Source organism: Microcaecilia unicolor, chromosome 1 (assembly GCF_901765095.1).
Source record: "Microcaecilia unicolor chromosome 1, aMicUni1.1, whole genome shotgun sequence".
NCBI lineage: Eukaryota > Metazoa > Chordata > Amphibia > Gymnophiona > Siphonopidae > Microcaecilia > Microcaecilia unicolor.
Window position 1 is genome coordinate 588881525 of NC_044031.1, and position 21116 is coordinate 588902640.

Genomic DNA, 21116 nt, shown 5'->3' on the forward strand with positions numbered 1-21116 from the left:
TGGCATGACGAAGTGCTTCAACTTAGATCACTTAACTATGCATATGTCCAATCCAAATACTGATGCATCGAACTCTGCAAAAGCATAATACCAACAGCAACAAAACAGCCCTTTTACTAAAGTGTGATAAAGTTTTACACTTACTGCATGTCAAATATCAAAATTCCAAGAGAAGCCTGTGCAATAACTATTACCACATGGTAAGAAAAGAGAAGTCTGTGTGGTAACTGTTGGGAGCATTCCCAGCATCTTCCCAGTTACTGCACACACATAAACACAGGAAAAAAAATATATATATCACATGATAAGTCCATGACTACTGGTGCATGGTAATTTACTGTACACTAACTGCAAGGAGCAGTCCATGCCCATTCCCCACCCCATTACAAGATATGCAGTTAGCAAGTGAATTAGTACACACTGTTATGCCAGTGGGGTAAGTTATTGTGCACCAATTCACAACTGCTTACCACACTTTTGTAAAAGGGTCCCTAACTTCTGAACCCAGAAATTGTTTTGGCTTATACAGAGGGGGAAAGGGAATGGGACTTGATACACCACCTTTCTGTGGTTTTTGCAACTACATTCAAGGTGGTTTACATGGTATATACAGGTACTTATTTGTACCTGGGGCAATGGAGGGTTAAGCAAGTTGGCCAGAGTCACAAGGAGCTACAGTGGGAATTGAACCCAGTTCTCCAGGATCAAAGTCCGCTGCACTGACCAATAGGCTACTCCTCCACTCCATGCTCATTTATCCATTCTTACACCACCCAAAATGTGTTAGATTTAACCCCGAGAAAAGAAAATGTTGCTGATAGAGATGCAACAGTAACAGAATTCAAATATGAATGGGATAAACACAAAGGAATCCTGTTTAGAAGGAATGGATCCGAAGAAACTTAGCAGAGATTAGGTAGCAACACCAGTAATTGGGAAACCAAGCCAGTACTAGGCAGACTTCTATGCTCTGTGCTCTGAATGTGGCTAAACAAACTTGGATGGGCTACAGTGGAGCTTTTCAGGGGCTTCGACAACTTCAGAAATTTTAGAACAAGGACAGTGCCAGGCAGACGTCTATGGTCTATGCCCTGAAAATGGCAAGGACAAATCAAGATCACGTATAGATATGAAGTATCACATACCATATGTAATGAGTTCATCTTGTTGGCCAGACTGGATGGACCGTAAAGGTCTTTACCTGCCGTCATCTACTATGTTACTAAGTTCGTGATACTGAATGTTGAAACTCAGGATCTGATCTATCATGATTTACTAAAGAGATAAAGGGGGGGATAAACTTTAGTATATTGAGCTATTAGCTACAATACTCTCCCAGTAACTGAATTATCCATCTACTTTGACACATTTGGGGAGTAGAAACCCAAGGGAGCTGTATGTCCTAGGAGCTGAAAGGCTGATACGCACAGACGGGGAGAGGGACCTTGGAGTGATGGTGTCCAGGGACCTTAAAGTAAAAAAAAAAAAGTGTGACAAAGCAGTGGTCATAGCCAGAAGGATGCTAGGTTGCATCAAGAGAGGAGAAACCAGCAGAAGAAAGGAAGTGTTGATACCCTTATACAAGTTGTTGGTGAGGTCCCACATGGAGTATTGTGTTCAGTTTTGGAGACTGTATCTTGCTAAGGATACAAAAAGACTAGAAGTGGTCCAGATGAAGGTGACAAAATGATATGGGGCCTGCGCCATAAGACATATGAGAAGAGACTGGAAGACCTGAATATGTATAGCCTAGATCAAAGTAGGGACGGGGAGATATGATACAGACGTTTAAATACCTGAAAGGTATTAATATAAACACAAATCTCTTCCAGAGAAGAGAAAATGGTAAAACTAGAGGACAAGAGCTGAGGTTGTGGGGTGGTAGACTTAGGAGTAATGCCAGGAAATTATTTTTCACGGAGAGGGTGGTTGATGCCTGGAAGTGGTTAGGCATGCCCTAAGCCCACCGTAATACCACCTTTGAAATGCCTCAACATGCCCCCTTGTGATTTTGACACACTGCAGACAAAATGCAAAACAGATTTCAAAAATACCGATTTGGACGTTTTGAGAAGAAATCTGTCCAAATGGTGATGACACTTTTGGACGTTTTTCTCTTTCAAAAATGTCCTTTCTCCTCCTTCTTTCCAAATTTGTCCATGATCTCCTGCCATCTCTTCCTGCTGCTGCTGTGCTACTTCTTTAGGCTCATATAGCCCAGTGCTCCCACCATTTCTACCTCCTGTGGGATATAATTGGGTAATAATATTTTTAATTTTTGTGAGGAAAGGAACAGTGCTACCCGTCAATCTGTATATAACTCAAAAGATGATGGTGAAGTTTCTTCAAATCAATACTGAAATCAAAAGGAGAAGTGGCAAATGTTATAGGTGACTCTCAGAAAGAGACCAAGACGTGACATTCTTCAGCACAAACAGCGAGTACATTTAACCTTAGTTAAGGGTACACACTGCACAAATGTTTAGCACATCTAATGAATCCCCTGCTATAAATGTCACCGCACGCCACTGATTTTTATTTATTTGTATTTATTGAGACTTGCTCTACCGCCATTTCCAGCAAGTACTTCACAGTGGTTTACAAATAAAAATAACATAGAACATATAGGAAAAGAACTACAAATTTCTGATAGAAAAGGAAAAGATAACCATGCATTCAATGCAATAAAACGAGAACGATAGCTTAAAGACAACAAAGACTTGGTCTTTAGTCACAGTGAAAGGGCCGAAATTGCTAAATTACTGCTCTAATTTCTTAGGAGTGGAGGAGTAGCCTAGTGATTAGTGCAGTGGACTTTGATCCTGGGGAACTGAGTTCAATTCCCACTGCAGCTCCTTGTGACTCTGGGCAAGTCACTTAACCCTCCATTGCCCCTGGTACAAAATAAGTACCTGAATATATGTAAACCACTTTGAATGTAGTTGCAAAAACCTCAGAAAGGCGGTATATCAAGTCCCATTTCCCTTCCCTTTTGAGGGGGATGTATCATAGGCAGACAGTGGGCATTCTTGTGCTAACTACTTAGTGCACAGATAACGTGTAAGCCCTTACCACCTACAAAATGGGTGGTGGTAAGTGCTCATGCAGTAATTTTAAAAAATGGCTGCATGCTAATGGCAACATTGATGCATGGCCATTAATGCAAAAAGTGGGAAAAGGCCATTGATACAGCTGCGGTAAAAACAGCCGTAGCATGTGGGAAAGGCACACATAAGAGCACACTAATGCCTTCTTTTACTCAGCTTAGTACCCCAAGGTGAGCAAATGAAACACACAAATGTAATGAAACAGCATTACTTGACTGATTAGCGCATGGCCATTAATGGGAAAAGAAATTGAAGCCATCTTACAGCCGACCTAAAAGTGGCCTCCGCACACAGGAAACCCACATGATAAAACTAGCACGGGCCACTTTATACAGTAGCTTTGTAAAAGGGCCCATTAGGTAGTTATTGCTAACTGTGTAAGAGCTTTTGAATATCAACCCAATCATTTGCTTGAATTCCAGTACTATTTTTGTCACCCTGCCCTAAGCCTCACAATTACAATATCCATTGAGAAAGGGAATAGGATTTGATGTACCACCCTTCTGTGATTACAATCAAAGCAGTTTACATATTATATACAGGTACTTATTTTGTACCTGGGATAATGGAGGGTTAAGGGCCCCTTTAACAAAGCTGCGGTAAAAGGGACAGCAGGTAAAGACTTAAATAAATAAATAAAAAGGAAATGGTTGTACAGTAAATGAACCACTTGACACGTGGCCATTTCCCAGGGGAGCCCTTACCATCGCCCATTTAGGAGGTGGTAGGGCAACCAGGTGGTGTGCAGGACAGCCCGATTACCACTGGGGAAGTCCCCAGTGCTAAAAAATATTTTTTGTGCCAGAAATGGCGCTCACTGGGTGCAGGCACTCAGGGCCGGTGCTAGGGTCTCTGGCATCCCCTACAAACTATCAGTTAGCGCCCCCCCCCCTTCCCGGTCCATCATCTCTTTCTCTCTTCTCCCTCCCCCTGTCTAACACCTCGCCCCCTTTTTCAGCCTAGTGCCTTAAAAGGTGAAGAACTTTTTATTTTTTTTTTACTTGACAGCTTTTTTAAATTTATTTGAAAGCTTCCCATATGTAGATATAAACATCATGAAATAAAATTGAATATCACTAAAACTGCTTAAAAAATTATTATAGCTGGTGGAAACAGCACTAATAAAGGCTATATGTCGTGCTCCTTTTTCTACACTGTTCTTATACAATACAGTAATACATGGTCAAATTTCAGTGAGGATATCCTGTTTACTGATGGGTTCATCCTAACTGTTGCTGTAATCTACCTTGGGAAGCCTGGTGTTATAAAGATTGAAAGTAAAATTAAACTATCCTTTCATTGGGGCACATGGAGTTATATCTTCACTTCATCTGTTTTGTACAAATGGATTATTCTGTTTTGAGCATGTTTCAAGGACAAGTAGTTTTCATAAGTCAAAATAATAAAAATAAATATTTTCTTTCATGCAGATCCCTCATTTGTTTAAACATAAATAAATAGGCTATAAGCCCCTAATGCAGTCCATTGATTTTCTTATATTTTGTTCTTGTGATGAGTGTCTTATACTTTGCCAAAACCTGCCCCCCACCACAATTAGCACCCTTGCTGCCATCCCCCTCCCGCATACTACAACCCCCCTCTCCCACACACTACAGTCCTACCTACCCACCCACCCACCTCGGCAGCCATCTTTAAAACACAGTGGCGTCACCCATGGCGCAGAAAAGCAAAGCAGAGACGGAGTAGCGGCAGCAGGTAGGAAAGAGTGGGATTCTTTTCTGCCCCTGTAGCCACAGAGGCCACTACACCACCAGGGCGAACCCTTGTCTTCAAGGTAGGTCTTGGGAAGGCTGTAATGTGCAGCGGCAGTGGCCATGGAGCGCAGCGCAACGGGTAAGCACAGCAGTTTCTGGCACCCCTCCAGTGTTGGCACCCCCTGCCATGCATACCCTGCTTACCAAGTTCCGCTGGCCCTGCAAGCACTACCGCCGGGCTCCTGCGGTAGCTCGGTGGTAGTGCCGAAATGGCATGTGGCATAGCAGCGGTACAAATACCACCACTTTGTAAAAGGCGCCCTAAGTGACTTGCCCAGAGTTACAGAGAGATGTTGTGGGAATTGAACCTGGTAAACCATTAGGCTACTACTTCACAGAAGCTATCTGATGTATTACACACATGTAAAGATTGGAAATTGGACTTTAATTGATTTTTAAAACTTGCAAAAATTAACATATTAGTAAGAGTTTCAGGTTATCAAGAATAGGTTTACCCATATTTAAATGTATCAAGCAGTATTTTCCATAATGCTTTTATGAGAAAAGCTTTCAAATGTCATCTGAGACCTTTTATACATCTAGTATGAACCTAGATAGTGGCATGCTATTTGCCAGAAAAAAAATCTATAGGCTAATTTTGACAAAACAAGTACAACCATAAATGGTTGGCTCTGCATCCTTTGTGGACAGAAATGAGCATGCCCACGTGATTAGTAAGTGCATGTCTCAGGAGTCCTCACAACAATTCTTTAGTGGCATTAGAATGCTTCATAATAATTTTACCTTTAGATAAGGTTAACAGACACCTTCATCTACAATAGGTTTATAAATCCCTTTTTTAAATGAATGAGGGTGCTATAGAGAAGGAAAAGATATATGAAGCAGAGGTATAACTAGGTCAAGTTTATTCAAAATACATCTATTCTATTTTTCAGTAAAGAAAAAAACAAACTAGTATACTGGGCGTGTTTATTATAGTTTGTGCAGTAAGGTCATGCACCAATTACAATAGCATGGCTAACTACTCATTTGTACATTTGTTGTTACTACAATTAACAATCTATACAATACTGTAACCAATAATATTCAGTACCAATGTAGCATACACCCACATTTCAGTAAGAAGAACAGGACTGTAGTCTATTCACAGATTACTGCAACTTTTTTGCATACTCCTTTCTAAATTTCCAAAAACAGCATATAGAAATCAACGCTTAGCAACATGAATTATTCTCCCATAGTATTTTCTTTGCTAAGCTTTATTGTTAACATCTAGTGCCGTTTTCATTCCAAAGGCCACCTTGCAACATGCATTTCACTCAGCTGTCCTTTTTTAATACCAGCAGACTATGTTAAATAAAACCAAGAACAGGGGGGGGGGGGGGAGAGAGACCACGAAAAAGGCCTTTTGTTTCCTAACGAGCTAAAAAAGTGAATGTGATGCAGCGCTCCTCTGCTTAGCAGTAGACTGCTGCTGCTGCTTCTTCCTACCTAAAATTGACATTAAAAACTTACAGCATTGGAAAGAGCAATCCAAGGTTTTACAATATTACCCCCATTAAAATTGCCATCATCAGCAGCCTAGAGGTTATACTCTTCCTACCTATCTACAGATGTTTTACTGTCTATTGTCATCCAACAACATTCATTGTCCATTTAAGCCGAGTGAGGGCACCATCATAATACAACCTTCAGAGGACGGGTCCTGGTCAGAGAGTCAGCCCTGGGTACAGAGAGACAAACCCCGAGCAAACTCTCTGCCATCCTCCCGAGTAGAAAATCAAAGGGCGCGAGCCTGGGCTCGAGTGTGGGGTTTTAGTAGCCGGGCCCCGAAGGGCAGCGCTTACCTCCTCCAGCACCGTCACCGAGTTCCTGCAGCTCTGCAGCCGGGTGGTAAAACTCGACGTGGTCGGAGAGTTGTAATCCTCCGTTGTTTCAGCGATGAACTCCGAGACGGAGATCTGGTCCGGCATCCTGCCGGTGGAGCCACGAGGCAAAAAGAAAATAAAAGATGAACAAGTCAGAGACAATGGTTCTGTTACCCAACAAAAAAAAAAGGGCCGATTCTGTGTTGTCTTAAGGGTGAGGCTATTCCCCCCGCCCCCCTCCTCTCTCTGTGACGGCCGGCTGCAGTGTCACACTGTCCGTGTCCTCTCTCTTTGCTTTCCTTCCTTTGCGATTAATAACCTCTACACTTCCCTTCCCAACCCAAACAAAAATAAATTTATACATGCAAAAACAAACTGTCAAAAGAAAAAAAAAATGCACACGACTGATGTGGGGATACAAATTGTAAGCGGCGACTCCCCCCGCCCCTCTCAAGTCTTTTAAGGGACGAAAGTGCCAGAAGCTGCTCCCGCCGCCCGCTCCTGTCCTCGGTCAGCTTGGGAGTGGGACTTGAAGCTGAGATGCAGCAATCATGCCCTCGCCCCGGCACAGGGATGGGGATCCGAGAGGTGCGGGTGGCAGCAGGCCGCACCTGCTACATTTCTTTCTAACCTTCCCACGGCCAAAGAGCTCCGTTTAGGATGTTTCTCTAGTTTAACGTGTGTTCAGTTTCTTGGAGGGGGGCGGCCGAGCAAAATGAAATGAACGTTAGGGGGATGTCAGAGGTAGCCGTTTAACTTCCTCTTTTTGTGTCAAATGTGTAAGCTTAGTAAAAGGAGGTGAGGGAGAGGAGAAAACTGGGGTTATTGTTTACTGTGCTCGAAATTTTATTTTATTTAATTGCGAAGTTTTTCGTCAGGAACGAGTCTCTCACGGCTCCACTCGTGCGCGCGCACGCGTGGCTACCGGTGCTGTGAGTGTGCACCCTCCCTCCCTTAACCGCTAACTGAGCTATGCACTTTCCCCTCACTCACGCGCGCGTTTTTTTTATCCTTCCTTTCTATTCAACCAAGGAGGTTAGATTGAGAACATACAACACCACCTCGGTCTCGTGCACCTTAAGAAGGAAGTGCTTTGCGCAAGCTTTGTGACCAGTGGGAAGATTTTTTTTTTTTTAATGTCGGGGGAAGGGATGGGAAGTGGGCGGACCTGAAATGCTATTAAAGTAAGAGCATCTGGAGTGAGGCTGCACGCGCCTTGTTCTTTGCTGTCGAGCAGTTCGCTTCTTTGCGTTATCATTAGAACTATATAACCTTGGCTGTGGTGAGCTGGGGGGTTTCGTTTGGGATCTGCTTCTTGTTTGATTTGGGAGTTGGATTTTTGCTACTAATTTACCATGATCATTTTAAATCTCACTTTCTACTTCTAAAACCCGTGAGTCAGAACTATGATGGATTGCATTTTTGTAGATTTCTGGCAGTGGCGTAAATTCATCCAAGCGGCCTTGCAATATAGGCGCTTCCTCCCTTCCCTTTTAGCCACTCTGGTGGCTTTGCATCCCCTCTTCTGAGGGCCCTTTATTTTAACTTCTGCCATTGACAGCGCAGGGATATACTTATAGAACCTCGCTACTGGCATAATGTTGAACGCCTTTAAGTTCAAAAATGTAAATATATATATTTTTAAGCGGATGTGAAGGGGTCATTTGGTCTTATACTACTACTACAACTTATTTCTATAGCGCTACTGGACGTACGCAGCGCTGTACACTTGAACATGAAGAGAGGCCGTGCTGGACAGAGCTTACAATCTAATTAGGACGGACAAATAAGGGATAAAGGGAATTACTAAGGTGGGAAAGATGAAACGGACATGGTACTGAACAAGTGAATAGGGGTTAGGAGTAAAAAAACAGCAGATCAAGGTCTTGTGGTAGTGATAGATACAGTAGCTCTTGAAATCACCAAATGCTGAGGTGAGAAGATGGAAAATAAATCTGTATACATGCAGTCTTGGAATCTCTGGAGGCATTTTTTTCAGTTCACCATATTAAATTTTTAAAAAATACATATTTTTCTGGACATATATTCATTTGTAGCTTTTTTTTTTAACCCCTTTGGTATAAAATTGATCATTCCACTTCTGCTCTTAACATCATCTGTTCCAACTGTATTTCAGTAGGAGATTTTAGTATTTCCATTATATCCCTATTAAAATTGGGTTTTTTATGTTTTAGTAGTCTTTTGTTATTAAATTGATAACAGTACAGGGAAAGGAAACATTGTACAGGTTCTGTCTTTGTGTGTCTCATGTTCAGCGCTGCGTACGCCTGGTAGCGCTATACAAATGTTAGTAGTAGTAGTATATAGTTCACTATAGATTATCAAGTAGGTCCATCAAGATGACTCCACATTAAGGGGTCCTTTTTCTAAACTCCGTTAAATGCTAATGAAACCTGGGTCTCACATATGCGCTAGCTCTGGCCACAAAAGAAAAAAATCCTTTTACACACACTTCACAGTCTTCACTCACTCTTGCCACATACCTTGTTTTCAGTCCATTTGCAGTCAAGCTGGGGTCAATCAATGGTTTACAATAGTGATCGGGTTTTGGGAAACTTTATCTAGATCTGAGGGCCAGATGCACTAAACTTTAGGGTTCCACTCTGCTCTTCAGTCCAGGAACCACATGACGCTCCAAGGGTTTGCTAATAAACTCAACTTTATTGTAACTTCTGCAACAGGCAGATTTTTACTTCAGTTATTCTTTAGATTGTAAGCTCCTTTGAGCAGGGACTGTCCTCTGTGTTAAATTGTACAGCGCTGCATAACCCTGGTAGCGCTTTAGAAATGTTAAGTAGTAGTTATTCTTACCATGGTCAATTTTTATAAACTCTTCTATAACTCAATTTAAGGTTTCTGTTCTGTGGGGAACACCTTTACCACTGAACTTCACACGGCTATTTACTACTACTACTACTATTTAACATTTCTAGAGCGCTACAAAGTGTACGCAGTGCTGTATAAACACAGAAGAAAGACAGTCCCTGCTCAAAGAGCTTACAATCTAATAGACAAAAAAGTAAAGCATTTACATTTAAAATATTTAAGCAGTCAAGCACAAGAGAACAGTCACAGAATGACTGAAGATGTTGAAGGGTGGTCAGTGTGATTAGGTGTAACTCTGGTTGGAGTAGTGGGAGAAGGTGATAGAAGAATAGAAATGGGTGAGGTAAAAGTAATGAGTGTGTTGATAGGGAGGTTATATAAGACATGTCACTCTAGGGGTGGGACTAAGTCTAAAGCAGGAGAAGGTATTCTCTGCAGCCTATCTGTGAGATGGAAAATGCTCTCTGAAGCTGCTGCTATAAGTTGTTAGTTTTCTCTCCCTGAAAGAGATCCAAGCCACACCCAGGAAGTTCAAACTGTCTGTGGGTGGGGAGGGGGAGTCTCTCCCATATATGCCTATCCTGCGAGCCAGATGTAACCTCAGGGCATTTTCACAGTTTTAAACTTCTGTCTGCAAGTCTCTAATCCTCTCCCCTTGCCAGCTTCTAGTGTAGCTAGCATTGGAGAATCTAGCTGGATCCAGCCAATGGGAAGGCACTAGATTCGTAGGAAAGTAGGGAGGAGCAAGAGAGAAGCTCCTGGGCTATATGTTGTTGCTGGTAGTGGGAAACAGCTCTGCAAGGGCCTATGGACTGATCTTGGAGGGTTGGGTGGGTGCCAAGAAGCTTCAGGAATGGGAGAGAAATGAGGGCAGCTTAGGCAGGGTCTGCATGCTCACCCACAAAGCCATTGTGCTATTAAAATACAGTATATAGATAAAATGGTGCTCGTTTTCAAAGCAGATGAACCTTTTTTTTAGGCATTTTGAGACATCCATCTGCTAAAAACAACCAAATCCCAATTTTGGAAAGTCAATTTGTATGTTTCACATTTTTGTTTATCCAAATAGTAGGGAGGCATGTTGTGGGTGGAACTAGGGAGAGCCCAAAAGTAGGACGTCCAATGGTGATTTCTGAATGGCAAGAATTGTCCATATCTAAAAAGGATTAAATGTTTAAGTCAACATCCAAGTTATAAAAAGTAGCTTTGATTGAGCAACTGACAACTGGAGGGATTAAAGCATGACACCTCCTTAATGCCCCAGTGGTTGCTGTCTTCCTCCCCTGAAAGTGAAAACGGAAAGGTTCTGTCAGCAGCAGGTATTGTAGTCATTCTGACCAAAGCAACAAGCAGGTAAGAGGAGTAGCCTAGTGGTTAGTGCAGAGGACTGTAAACCAAGGGATGTAGATTCAAATCCTACTGTAACAATTAGTGTGGGTTTTTTTCTGGGGCTCCCTCCAGGAACAGAAAAATACTTAGTACCTAAAGATATAGGACACCTATAAGCCTGAATGTGGTCAGGTACAGTAGGTATTTTTCTGTTCCTGAAGGGATCACACTTACAAAAAAGAAGACTTGCAGTAGTAGTTGAGCCTGTGTTCCTTGGTTTACAGTCCACTGCATTAACCACTAAGCTACTCCTCTGTTCTGCAAGAATGTCTGTGTGATGTATTAAAAATTCCCATAACAAAAAAAAATCTATAAATAGGCATGCTAGGTAGTGAACTCTGCATCACATACTAACAAAGCCTTAGAGGTAATTCTTTTCACACAGGGTACACAGCCCTGTGCCTTACCTAGATCATCACTGGCTCTGTAAATATTGGTGTGGAATGTATTTTCAAACATTAAAATCCAAATGTCATCTAGGAAGAACAGTGGATTTTTAAGCTTAAAACAGTTGCCTCAAGGGGTTTAAATTTAGAAATCAATTGGCAATTATTATGAAGAAATGGGCGGATACTTTAGGGTAAGAGTTCTATTTCTTTTGGCAGTCTGGGTTTTTAAGTCCAAGAATTTTATTGGTTTTAGAAAAAGACAAACAATTTATCAATCAATAACATCAACTATAACACAGAATTCAAACAAAAGAGAGAAAAAGAAATTTAAACAAGTTACCTAAAATTATAAGATTTCAGATAATTATCCACATGAGACCACGTTTTAGCAGTAAAACATCTCACCCGTTTTGTCTGCAACAGAGGTTTCAAATTTATGAATCTGTAAAATTGCCACCAAAAGGTAGGATTGAGATTAAAATTATCTTTCCAATGCATAAGAACCAGTTTTAGCGCAGCAACCACTAAAATGTTCAGTAAGTTTTGTTGGGAAACATCCAATTGATCTTGGAATAGCACAGAACCTAACATAATAATTGAAGGAGTAATTGGACCCTGTGCAGGAAAAATATTTGAAATAAAAGACCACACCTGACACCAAAATTCATAAGTTATTCTACAATCAAAAATCATATGAAGCAAAGTACCAGTGTGCGAGCCACAGGACCAACATATGTTGTTATTCGAAAGACCAGCTACCGCCAATTTATGAGTCAAAATCGCCCTATGACGATAGAAATATAATGACTACGTAGCTGGCCGAAGCTATAGGCCTGCTCACTTTAGACCAGAGATAAGACCACTGATTCTGAATTTGAAGATCGTTTTCCCAAACTGAACATAGGCAGTCTGGGTTTTTAAATGGTTGATGGAGAGGCGGCATTTAAATAGAGCATGCCATTATGAAAGCAATGTAACGCTGTGGAAACTCATCAGTGTTTTTGTTAGGTGGATGTTTAAATTTGAGGTTTTTACTTACACTTATGATACTAGTTTCTTATGTGAATCATTACTTTTTTAGGGCTATTGCCCTGATGCAGGGTTATCGAAATATGACCATGTTGGTGACAGTCCTAAGTAAATATTCAAAAGATAAGTTAAAAAAATGTTTTCTATGATTGAAATTTAATTAAAATGTGGATTGGAGTTATCAAGTTAATGTTGAAATTTTGGATTTTAATGTTTGAATAATACATTCCACACTAATATTTACAGATCTGATGATGATCTAGGTAAGGCACAAGGCTGTGTACCCTGTGTGAAAAGAGTTTCTCTGAGGCTCTGTTAGCGTGTGATGTAAGCGTTCACTATCTAACATACTTATTTATAGGCGTTGGGATTTTTTAATACATCATTTTGTTTTGCCCTCACATTGAAAAGAACAACCAAATCCCAATTTTGGAAAGTCAATTTGTATGTTTCACATTTTTGTTTATCCAAATAGTAGGGAGGCATGTTGTGGGTGGAACTAGGGAGAGCCCAAAAGTAGGACGTCCAATGGTGATTTCTGAATGGCAAGAATTGTCCATATCTAAAAAGGATTAAATGTTTAAGTCAACATCCAAGTTATAAAAAGTAGCTTTGATTGAGCAACTGACAACTGGAGGGATTAAAGCATGACACCTCCTTAATGCCCCAGTGGTTGCTGTCTTCCTCCCCTGAAAGTGAAAACGGAAAGGTTCTGTCAGCAGCAGGTATTGTAGTCATTCTGACCAAAGCAACAAGCAGGTAAGAGGAGTAGCCTAGTGGTTAGTGCAGAGGACTGTAAACCAAGGGATGTAGATTCAAATCCTACTGTAACAATTAGTGTGGGTTTTTTTCTGGGGCTCCCTCCAGGAACAGAAAAATACTTAGTACCTAAAGATATAGGACACCTATAAGCCTGAATGTGGTCAGGTACAGTAGGTATTTTTCTGTTCCTGAAGGGATCACACTTACAAAAAAGAAGACTTGCAGTAGTAGTTGAGCCTGTGTTCCTTGGTTTACAGTCCACTGCATTAACCACTAAGCTACTCCTCTGTTCTGCAAGAATGTCTGTGTGATGTATTAAAAATTCCCATAACAAAAAAAAATCTATAAATAGGCATGCTAGGTAGTGAACTCTGCATCACATACTAACAAAGCCTTAGAGGTAATTCTTTTCACACAGGGTACACAGCCCTGTGCCTTACCTAGATCATCACTGGCTCTGTAAATATTGGTGTGGAATGTATTTTCAAACATTAAAATCCAAATGTCATCTAGGAAGAACAGTGGATTTTTAAGCTTAAAACAGTTGCCTCAAGGGGTTTAAATTTAGAAATCAATTGGCAATTATTATGAAGAAATGGGCGGATACTTTAGGGTAAGAGTTCTATTTCTTTTGGCAGTCTGGGTTTTTAAGTCCAAGAATTTTATTGGTTTTAGAAAAAGACAAACAATTTATCAATCAATAACATCAACTATAACACAGAATTCAAACAAAAGAGAGAAAAAGAAATTTAAACAAGTTACCTAAAATTATAAGATTTCAGATAATTATCCACATGAGACCACGTTTTAGCAGTAAAACATCTCACCCGTTTTGTCTGCAACAGAGGTTTCAAATTTATGAATCTGTAAAATTGCCACCAAAAGGTAGGATTGAGATTAAAATTATCTTTCCAATGCATAAGAACCAGTTTTAGCGCAGCAACCACTAAAATGTTCAGTAAGTTTTGTTGGGAAACATCCAATTGATCTTGGAATAGCACAGAACCTAACATAATAATTGAAGGAGTAATTGGACCCTGTGCAGGAAAAATATTTGAAATAAAAGACCACACCTGACACCAAAATTCATAAGTTATTCTACAATCAAAAATCATATGAAGCAAAGTACCAGTGTGCGAGCCACAGGACCAACATATGTTGTTATTCGAAAGACCAGCTACCGCCAATTTATGAGTCAAAATCGCCCTATGACGATAGAAATATAATGACTACGTAGCTGGCCGAAGCTATAGGCCTGCTCACTTTAGACCAGAGATAAGACCACTGATTCTGAATTTGAAGATCGTTTTCCCAAACTGAACATAGGCAGTCTGGGTTTTTAAATGGTTGATGGAGAGGCGGCATTTAAATAGAGCATGCCATTATGAAAGCAATGTAACGCTGTGGAAACTCATCAGTGTTTTTGTTAGGTGGATGTTTAAATTTGAGGTTTTTACTTACACTTATGATACTAGTTTCTTATGTGAATCATTACTTTTTTAGGGCTATTGCCCTGATGCAGGGTTATCGAAATATGACCATGTTGGTGACAGTCCTAAGTAAATATTCAAAAGATAAGTTAAAAAAATGTTTTCTATGATTGAAATTTAATTAAAATGTGGATTGGAGTTATCAAGTTAATGTTGAAATTTTGGATTTTAATGTTTGAATAATACATTCCACACTAATATTTACAGATCTGATGATGATCTAGGTAAGGCACAAGGCTGTGTACCCTGTGTGAAAAGAGTTTCTCTGAGGCTCTGTTAGCGTGTGATGTAAGCGTTCACTATCTAACATACTTATTTATAGGCGTTGGGATTTTTTAATACATCATTTTGTTTTGCCCTCACATTGAAAAGAACTTTTAGGATGTTTGTGTGGCCATTTTTAATTAGCATGATACCAGATAGACAATACCTAGTTCCTCCTCCCCCCCCCTCCCTGTTTATAACTTCAGTTTGTATAAGGACATCCTTCTCTTGTATTTTTCAAGGAAATTGGACTTCTTTCCTGTTCAAAAGTGGCTGTGAGATGGATGGGTTTTTTGAATGTTATAAGCAGGATGTCCCAATTCTGACTTGAACATTCTTTTGAAAATGCCCCTCTACATGAAACAATGTTAATATTTAAAACTGTGACGTTAAATTATGCATTGATGGCATAATAATATCATAGGGAAGTGATTTCCCAAACCTTGGATGCAGTGCATGCAAATCTCTCTTCTAAATTTTGATTGTGGATATCCTGAAAACCTAACAGGATGGGGTGTGTTCAGGACCAGGTTTAGGAATCACTGCTATATAACTTGCCCAGTCTGCCCATCCACACCAACTGCTCAACTCTAAACTTTTCCTCTCATTCAGAGATTATACCATGCTTTTTTTTTTAATTCAGATAGTGCCTTTGTTTCCACACAAACTCCACTGGGAGGTTAATCCACTCATCTATTACCCTTTCTTGAAGACATATTTCCTTGGATTACTCTTGAGTCTATCCCCTTTCACCTTCATCCTTATTCCAGAGTCTCATTTCCGCTGAAAATGAGCCATCTTTGCATTTAAACTTTGGAGGCATTAAATGTTGCCATCCTATCTCTCCTATCCCATCTAAAGAATGAATGATTCTTTATGGGCAGGGTGATGACTGAAGTATGGTATGAATGTTGTATGAGATGCTATATAAAGATAAATTAGTCCATTAGTCTGTCTAGTTCCCATCTATGCTTCTCTAGCTATCCTTTAAGAAAAATACTGGATAAGCATTTAAGTTCCTTTACTTAAACCAACACTCATCTTCCTCACTTCCATGGCTTTTAGTTAACCTCTCAACCCTGTTCCTCACCCTAGAACCAACAAAAGGCAAAACCACTTTACATCTAGTTCTTACAGAACTTGATGTGACGAGTAATAGTGGTGGGACAACTTGGAAATAAAGACCATAATATGATTATGCTTGTCATAAATACTGGGAGGAGGACACTAAGGAAAACTACTGCTGTAGCATGTCATTAAATAAAGGGGGGACCATGATAAATGAGGAAACTAGTTTAAAAGATTTAAAGGAGCAGTGACAAAGGTTAAAAGCTTACTTAATACATGGATAATATTTAAAAATGCCATCTTGGAAGTATAGGAGATGACATGACTTGCTTGGATGAGTGCAGGCTAAACTGTAGGAAACACATGACAGCAACAAAAAAAAAAACCAACTATTTCAGTGCATTGAACGTGCTGCCAATTCAGCGAAGCACCTATTCTGCATATAAACAGCCTACTGCAACACCCACAACAGAATAAGCCTGCTCAATCAAAATGTAAACTGCAACAATTCTGTTGCATATTTTGACAACAAAATTAAGTCTCCACCTGGAACTACAAGCAATCTCACACAACCTCTTGTCAATTGACCAGCAGCACATAAACATACCCTCTCCATACAAACATATGAGACTATTTTAACTCAATAATAGAGGAAGGTCTTGCCTTTGAAATGCCTTCAATGACTACTTGCCACCTGAAACCCTACCCATCAAAGATACTGCAGCTAGCAAGCAAGGGGCCACAAACACTGTGAACTCCTCTCTAATGTGCAGCTACCAACAAAATTAAAAACCGTACTGGTATGTCCTCTGCTGAAAAAAACAGGCTTGACCAGGCCAGTATAAAACGTCCACATTTCTAGAAAATCTTATAGGACAAACAGTCTGCATTCAGCTCAATGACAGGCTCAAAGAGAGACACCAGCTAGATCTGTATCAGTCTGGATTCAGACCTGGTTATGGGATGGAAATGGTCCTCTTATCACTGATAGACGATCTGCACAGAAACCATGAGAGGGGAGCCACCTTGATGTTAGTACTGCTGGATTTCTCTGCAGCTTCTGATACTGTGAACCACAGTATCATGCTAACATGACTGACAGAAATCAGTACCAGCAACACAGTACAATAAAGGGATAAATTTGTCTTTGTTCTTCAAGGTCTCAAAGGAAATAGACCAGTGTACTTGAAAAAGTAAATCTCTCTCTATATCTCCAAGATTTGCCCAAGAAGCATCCTAATCATACCCCTCCAAAGAAAATCATGGGATGATAACACCACCAGCAGGCCTTCTCAGGAGTAGCCCCAAATGCACTTTTGATCCACTCTGAGAGGCTTTGCCTAACAAAAGCTTATTGCTAGTCAGGAAGCAGGTTAAAGCTTAGCTGCTTTCCAGAGCCTTTAATGGAAGATTGAACTAACTAGCTAGTCACACACAAGACTAAAATTGGCAGCAGATTTTGCTTACCTTACATATTCTGAGATAAGTTGCATGCACCTTTTCTGATTACATGTGCAATTTTTCTTCAAGTTAGTCACCCTTATCTGTCCAAACTCCTATTACTCTGTCTTATCTGCCTATATGTTCCACCTCCATTTGTCCCCTTTCTATTAAGATATTTAATGTGTATTGTGGTTACACTGTAAATAGCACACTGTGTTATAATGTGTATTGTTAACTGTATATATTACTGTTGTGATTATTTATTGCCAATGTCTGAGTTTTACTCACTATACACTATTTTGGGTAAATTTGTTCAAAAAGGCAGTAAATACATTTCATGTATCAGAAAAGGTCAGAGACAAAGGTGCTCATTTTTGTAACACATAGAGGGGCATAATCGAAAGGGACGTCCTTGCAAAACGTCCCGATGCAGGGGCAGGGAAACCCGTATTATCGAAACAAGATGGACGTCCATCTTTCGTTTCGATAATATGGTCAGGGACGTCCAAATCTTGAAAGTTTGGTCGTCCTTAGAGATGGTCATTCCTAGACTTGGTCATTTCTGATTTTCAGCGATAATGGAAACCAAGGATGTCCATCTCAGAAACGACCAAATGCAAGCCCTCTTTGGTCGTGGGAGGAGCTTGCATTTGTATTGCACTGGTCCCCCTGACATGCCAGGACACCAACCGGGCACCCTAGGGGTCACTGCAGTGGACTTCAGAAATTGCTCCCAGGTGCATAGCTCTCTTACCTTGTGTGCTGAGCCCCCCAACCCCCCCTAAAACCCACTCCCCACAACTGTACACCACTACCATAGCCCTTGCAGGTGAAGGGGGCACCTAGATATGGGTACAGTGGGTTTGTGGTGGGTTTTGGAGGGCTCGCTGTTTCCTCCACAAACGTAACAGGTAGGGGAGGGTATGGGCGTGGGTACGCCTGCCTGAAGTGCACTGCACCCACTAAAACTGCTCCAGGGACCTGCATATTGCTGTCATGGACCTAAGTATGACATCTGAGGTTGGCAAAAAATATTTTGAAAGATATTTTTTGAGGGTGGGAGGGGGTTAGTGACCACTGAGGGAGTAACGGGAGGTCGTCTGGTCATTTCGGGCACCTTTTTGTGCCATGGTCGTGAGAAAAACATGACCAGGTAAAGTCGTCCAAATGCTCGTCAGGGACGTCCTTTTCTTCTCCATTATGGGAGGACGTCCAACTGTTAGGCACGCCCAAGTCCCGCCTTCGCTACGCTCCGATACGCCCCCTTGAACTTTGGCCATCCCTGCGACGACTTTCGATTATACCGATTTGGACGACCGTGTGAGAATGACGTCCATCTTCCGATTTATGTCGAAAAATGGGTGTCCTCCTCTTTCGAAAATGAGCCCGATTAGACATCTCAAAACATCTCAAAATGGCCAGAAAACATCCATCTGCTGAAAACGTCTAAATCACAATTTTCGAAATGCAAAATTAGGATATGTTTCACTACAGTTTGTCCAGATAGTAAGGGACATGTTGGAGGTGTGTTTTGGACAGGATTAGGGTGGGCCCAAAATTAGGATGTCTTTCAGCGATAATGGAACAGGACAAAACGTCCAAGGCAAAAAAAGGATGTGTTTATCTAGAGTTCTAGACCTTTTTCAATATTGTCTAAGTTCCTGACCAGCTGACCACTAGAGGGATTAAGGGCTTGACCCCTCCTCTGTACCCCAGTGGATGCTGTCACCCATTCACCCCCTTTAGAAGTGAAACTGAAAGGGGATAACTGGCTGTATGACAACTGCAAGTATTATGGACACACCCAACAGAGCAGCAAGCAGGTCTCAGTGCAGTGCCCTGTATTCAAGGGGATCCAGGTCCATATCCCACTCTACCCAGCAGGGGCATAGCCAGAAAACAGATTTTGGGTGGGCCTAGGCAAGAACTAGATGGGCACCAAGTGTTCTCCCCCCCCCCCCCCCCCCCCCCACCAAAAAAAAATCTCAGCTGGCAGGAAAATGTTTCTTTCCACCATGTGCACATGGTACCGGTATCATGGAGAGTAGCGTTTTCATTACCATCAGGGGCAAGCCTTCAGCTGGCGGAGCTTGGGATCCCCACCAGCTACCACTAAATATGTGCTACTGTTGGGTGGGCCCTGAGGCCCACCTGTGGCTACGCCACTGCTACCTAGTACATTTATGGTGGAAATTGTGAGCCCTTCAAAACCACCAAATTATGTATGTAAGTATAGAAGACACCTGCAGGGTGGAAGGTGATTGTAATAGTGTACAATTAGGTACAGTACATTTTATTCTGTTCCTGGAGGGCTCACAATATAAACTAAAGGAGTTATGATGGGAATTGTACCTGGGTGCCATTGTTTAAAGTCCACTGCACTGACCATTATGCTGCTCCTCTGATCTGCAGGGACATCTGTGTGACCATTTCTCTCAAAGTGATGCCACACAGACAGATGTCTTTGTACCTGAGTTTTTTTTTGTTTGTTCTTTTTCAGTTTATAAGTTGGATATGCCAGTTTGGAAAATGGCTCTTTTTAGATATTTTTGGTACAAAAGTGTCCACCTTCGAGCCATGTTTGAAAGGGAAACCCATGCATTTTCCTGTTTGAAAATGGCTGTAAGATGAATGTTTTTTGTGGACGTAATGAGCTAAATATCTCAATTCTGACTTGGATGTTTTTTTCAACACAACTACTGCCATGGTTAAAGTGTGAAGTGAAAGGCGATGAGAGCTAAAACTGTGTCTTTTAAAAATCAGAAAACAGATCCAAGTGAGGAAAACAGAAAAGAGCACAAGCACTGGCAGGTTTACAGGTCGAGCATTAAGGCTGGCCAAAAGAGAATTTGAAAAAAAAAAAAAAGGCTTGCCATAGAGCAGCATAGGTACAAATCAAAGTAGGGTATACACAAAAAGTAGCACACATGAGTTGTCTTGTTGGGCAGACTGGATGGACCGTGCAGGTCTTTTTCTGCCGTCATCTACTATGTTACTATAGAGCAGGGGTTCTCAACCCAGTCCTTAGGACACACCAGGCCAGTCTGGTTTTCATGATATCCATAATGAATATGCATTTGTATGCAAATTTTTCTCATGCATATTCATTGTGGATATTATGAAAACCTGACTGGCTAGGTGTGACCCAAGGACTGGATTGAGAACCCCTGCCTAGAGGCAAAAACATGAGAACTTGAGTTGCTATACTGGTTTAGACCAAATGTCTATTTAGCCCAGCATCCTGTCTTCAACAGTAGCTAATACAGTACCTGGCAGGATAAAAATATTTTCAAGTATATTAGAAGCAGGAAAACTGTAGGAGAATCAGTTGCTCTATTAGATGAGTAAGGACTAAACGGTGTGCTCAGGGAGAACAATGCTATAACAGAAAAACTAAGGGGTCTGTTTAATAAGGAGTGGTAAATTTTTGTACTTACTGCACTTGACTCTGAAACGTTAACACACAGTAGGTGAAAAAGCTGTGCAGTAACTGTTGGGGAATTTCTAGCATGTACCTTGCAGTTAACACATGGTAAAGAACTTTTGTATAGTAAATGCATCTATGCTAATTGTGAATAAACATCTCCTCTTGAGGCAGTATCTGTGCTAAGTGCACCTGACAGCATGCAGTAAGTACCATGCCTTAACTGCAGTGGCAGTCCACACCCATTCTCCAACAATGAACTCCCTCTATATCAGGAACCCAAGGGACAGTCACTGCCTT

General features: G+C 41.1%; 1 protein-coding gene across 2 annotated transcripts in view; it reads right to left on the reverse strand.

Annotated features, from left to right (window-relative positions):
• ASAP1 (ArfGAP with SH3 domain, ankyrin repeat and PH domain 1) overlaps positions 1-21116 on the reverse strand; it is an 803986-nt gene that overhangs the window by 684234 nt on the left and 98636 nt on the right. For both annotated transcript variants that reach the window (XM_030219214.1, XM_030219206.1), the window contains exon 3: positions 6691-6817. In XM_030219214.1, the coding sequence (XP_030075074.1) occupies positions 6691-6817 (127 nt within the window). The remainder of the gene's footprint in view (positions 1-6690; positions 6818-21116) is intronic.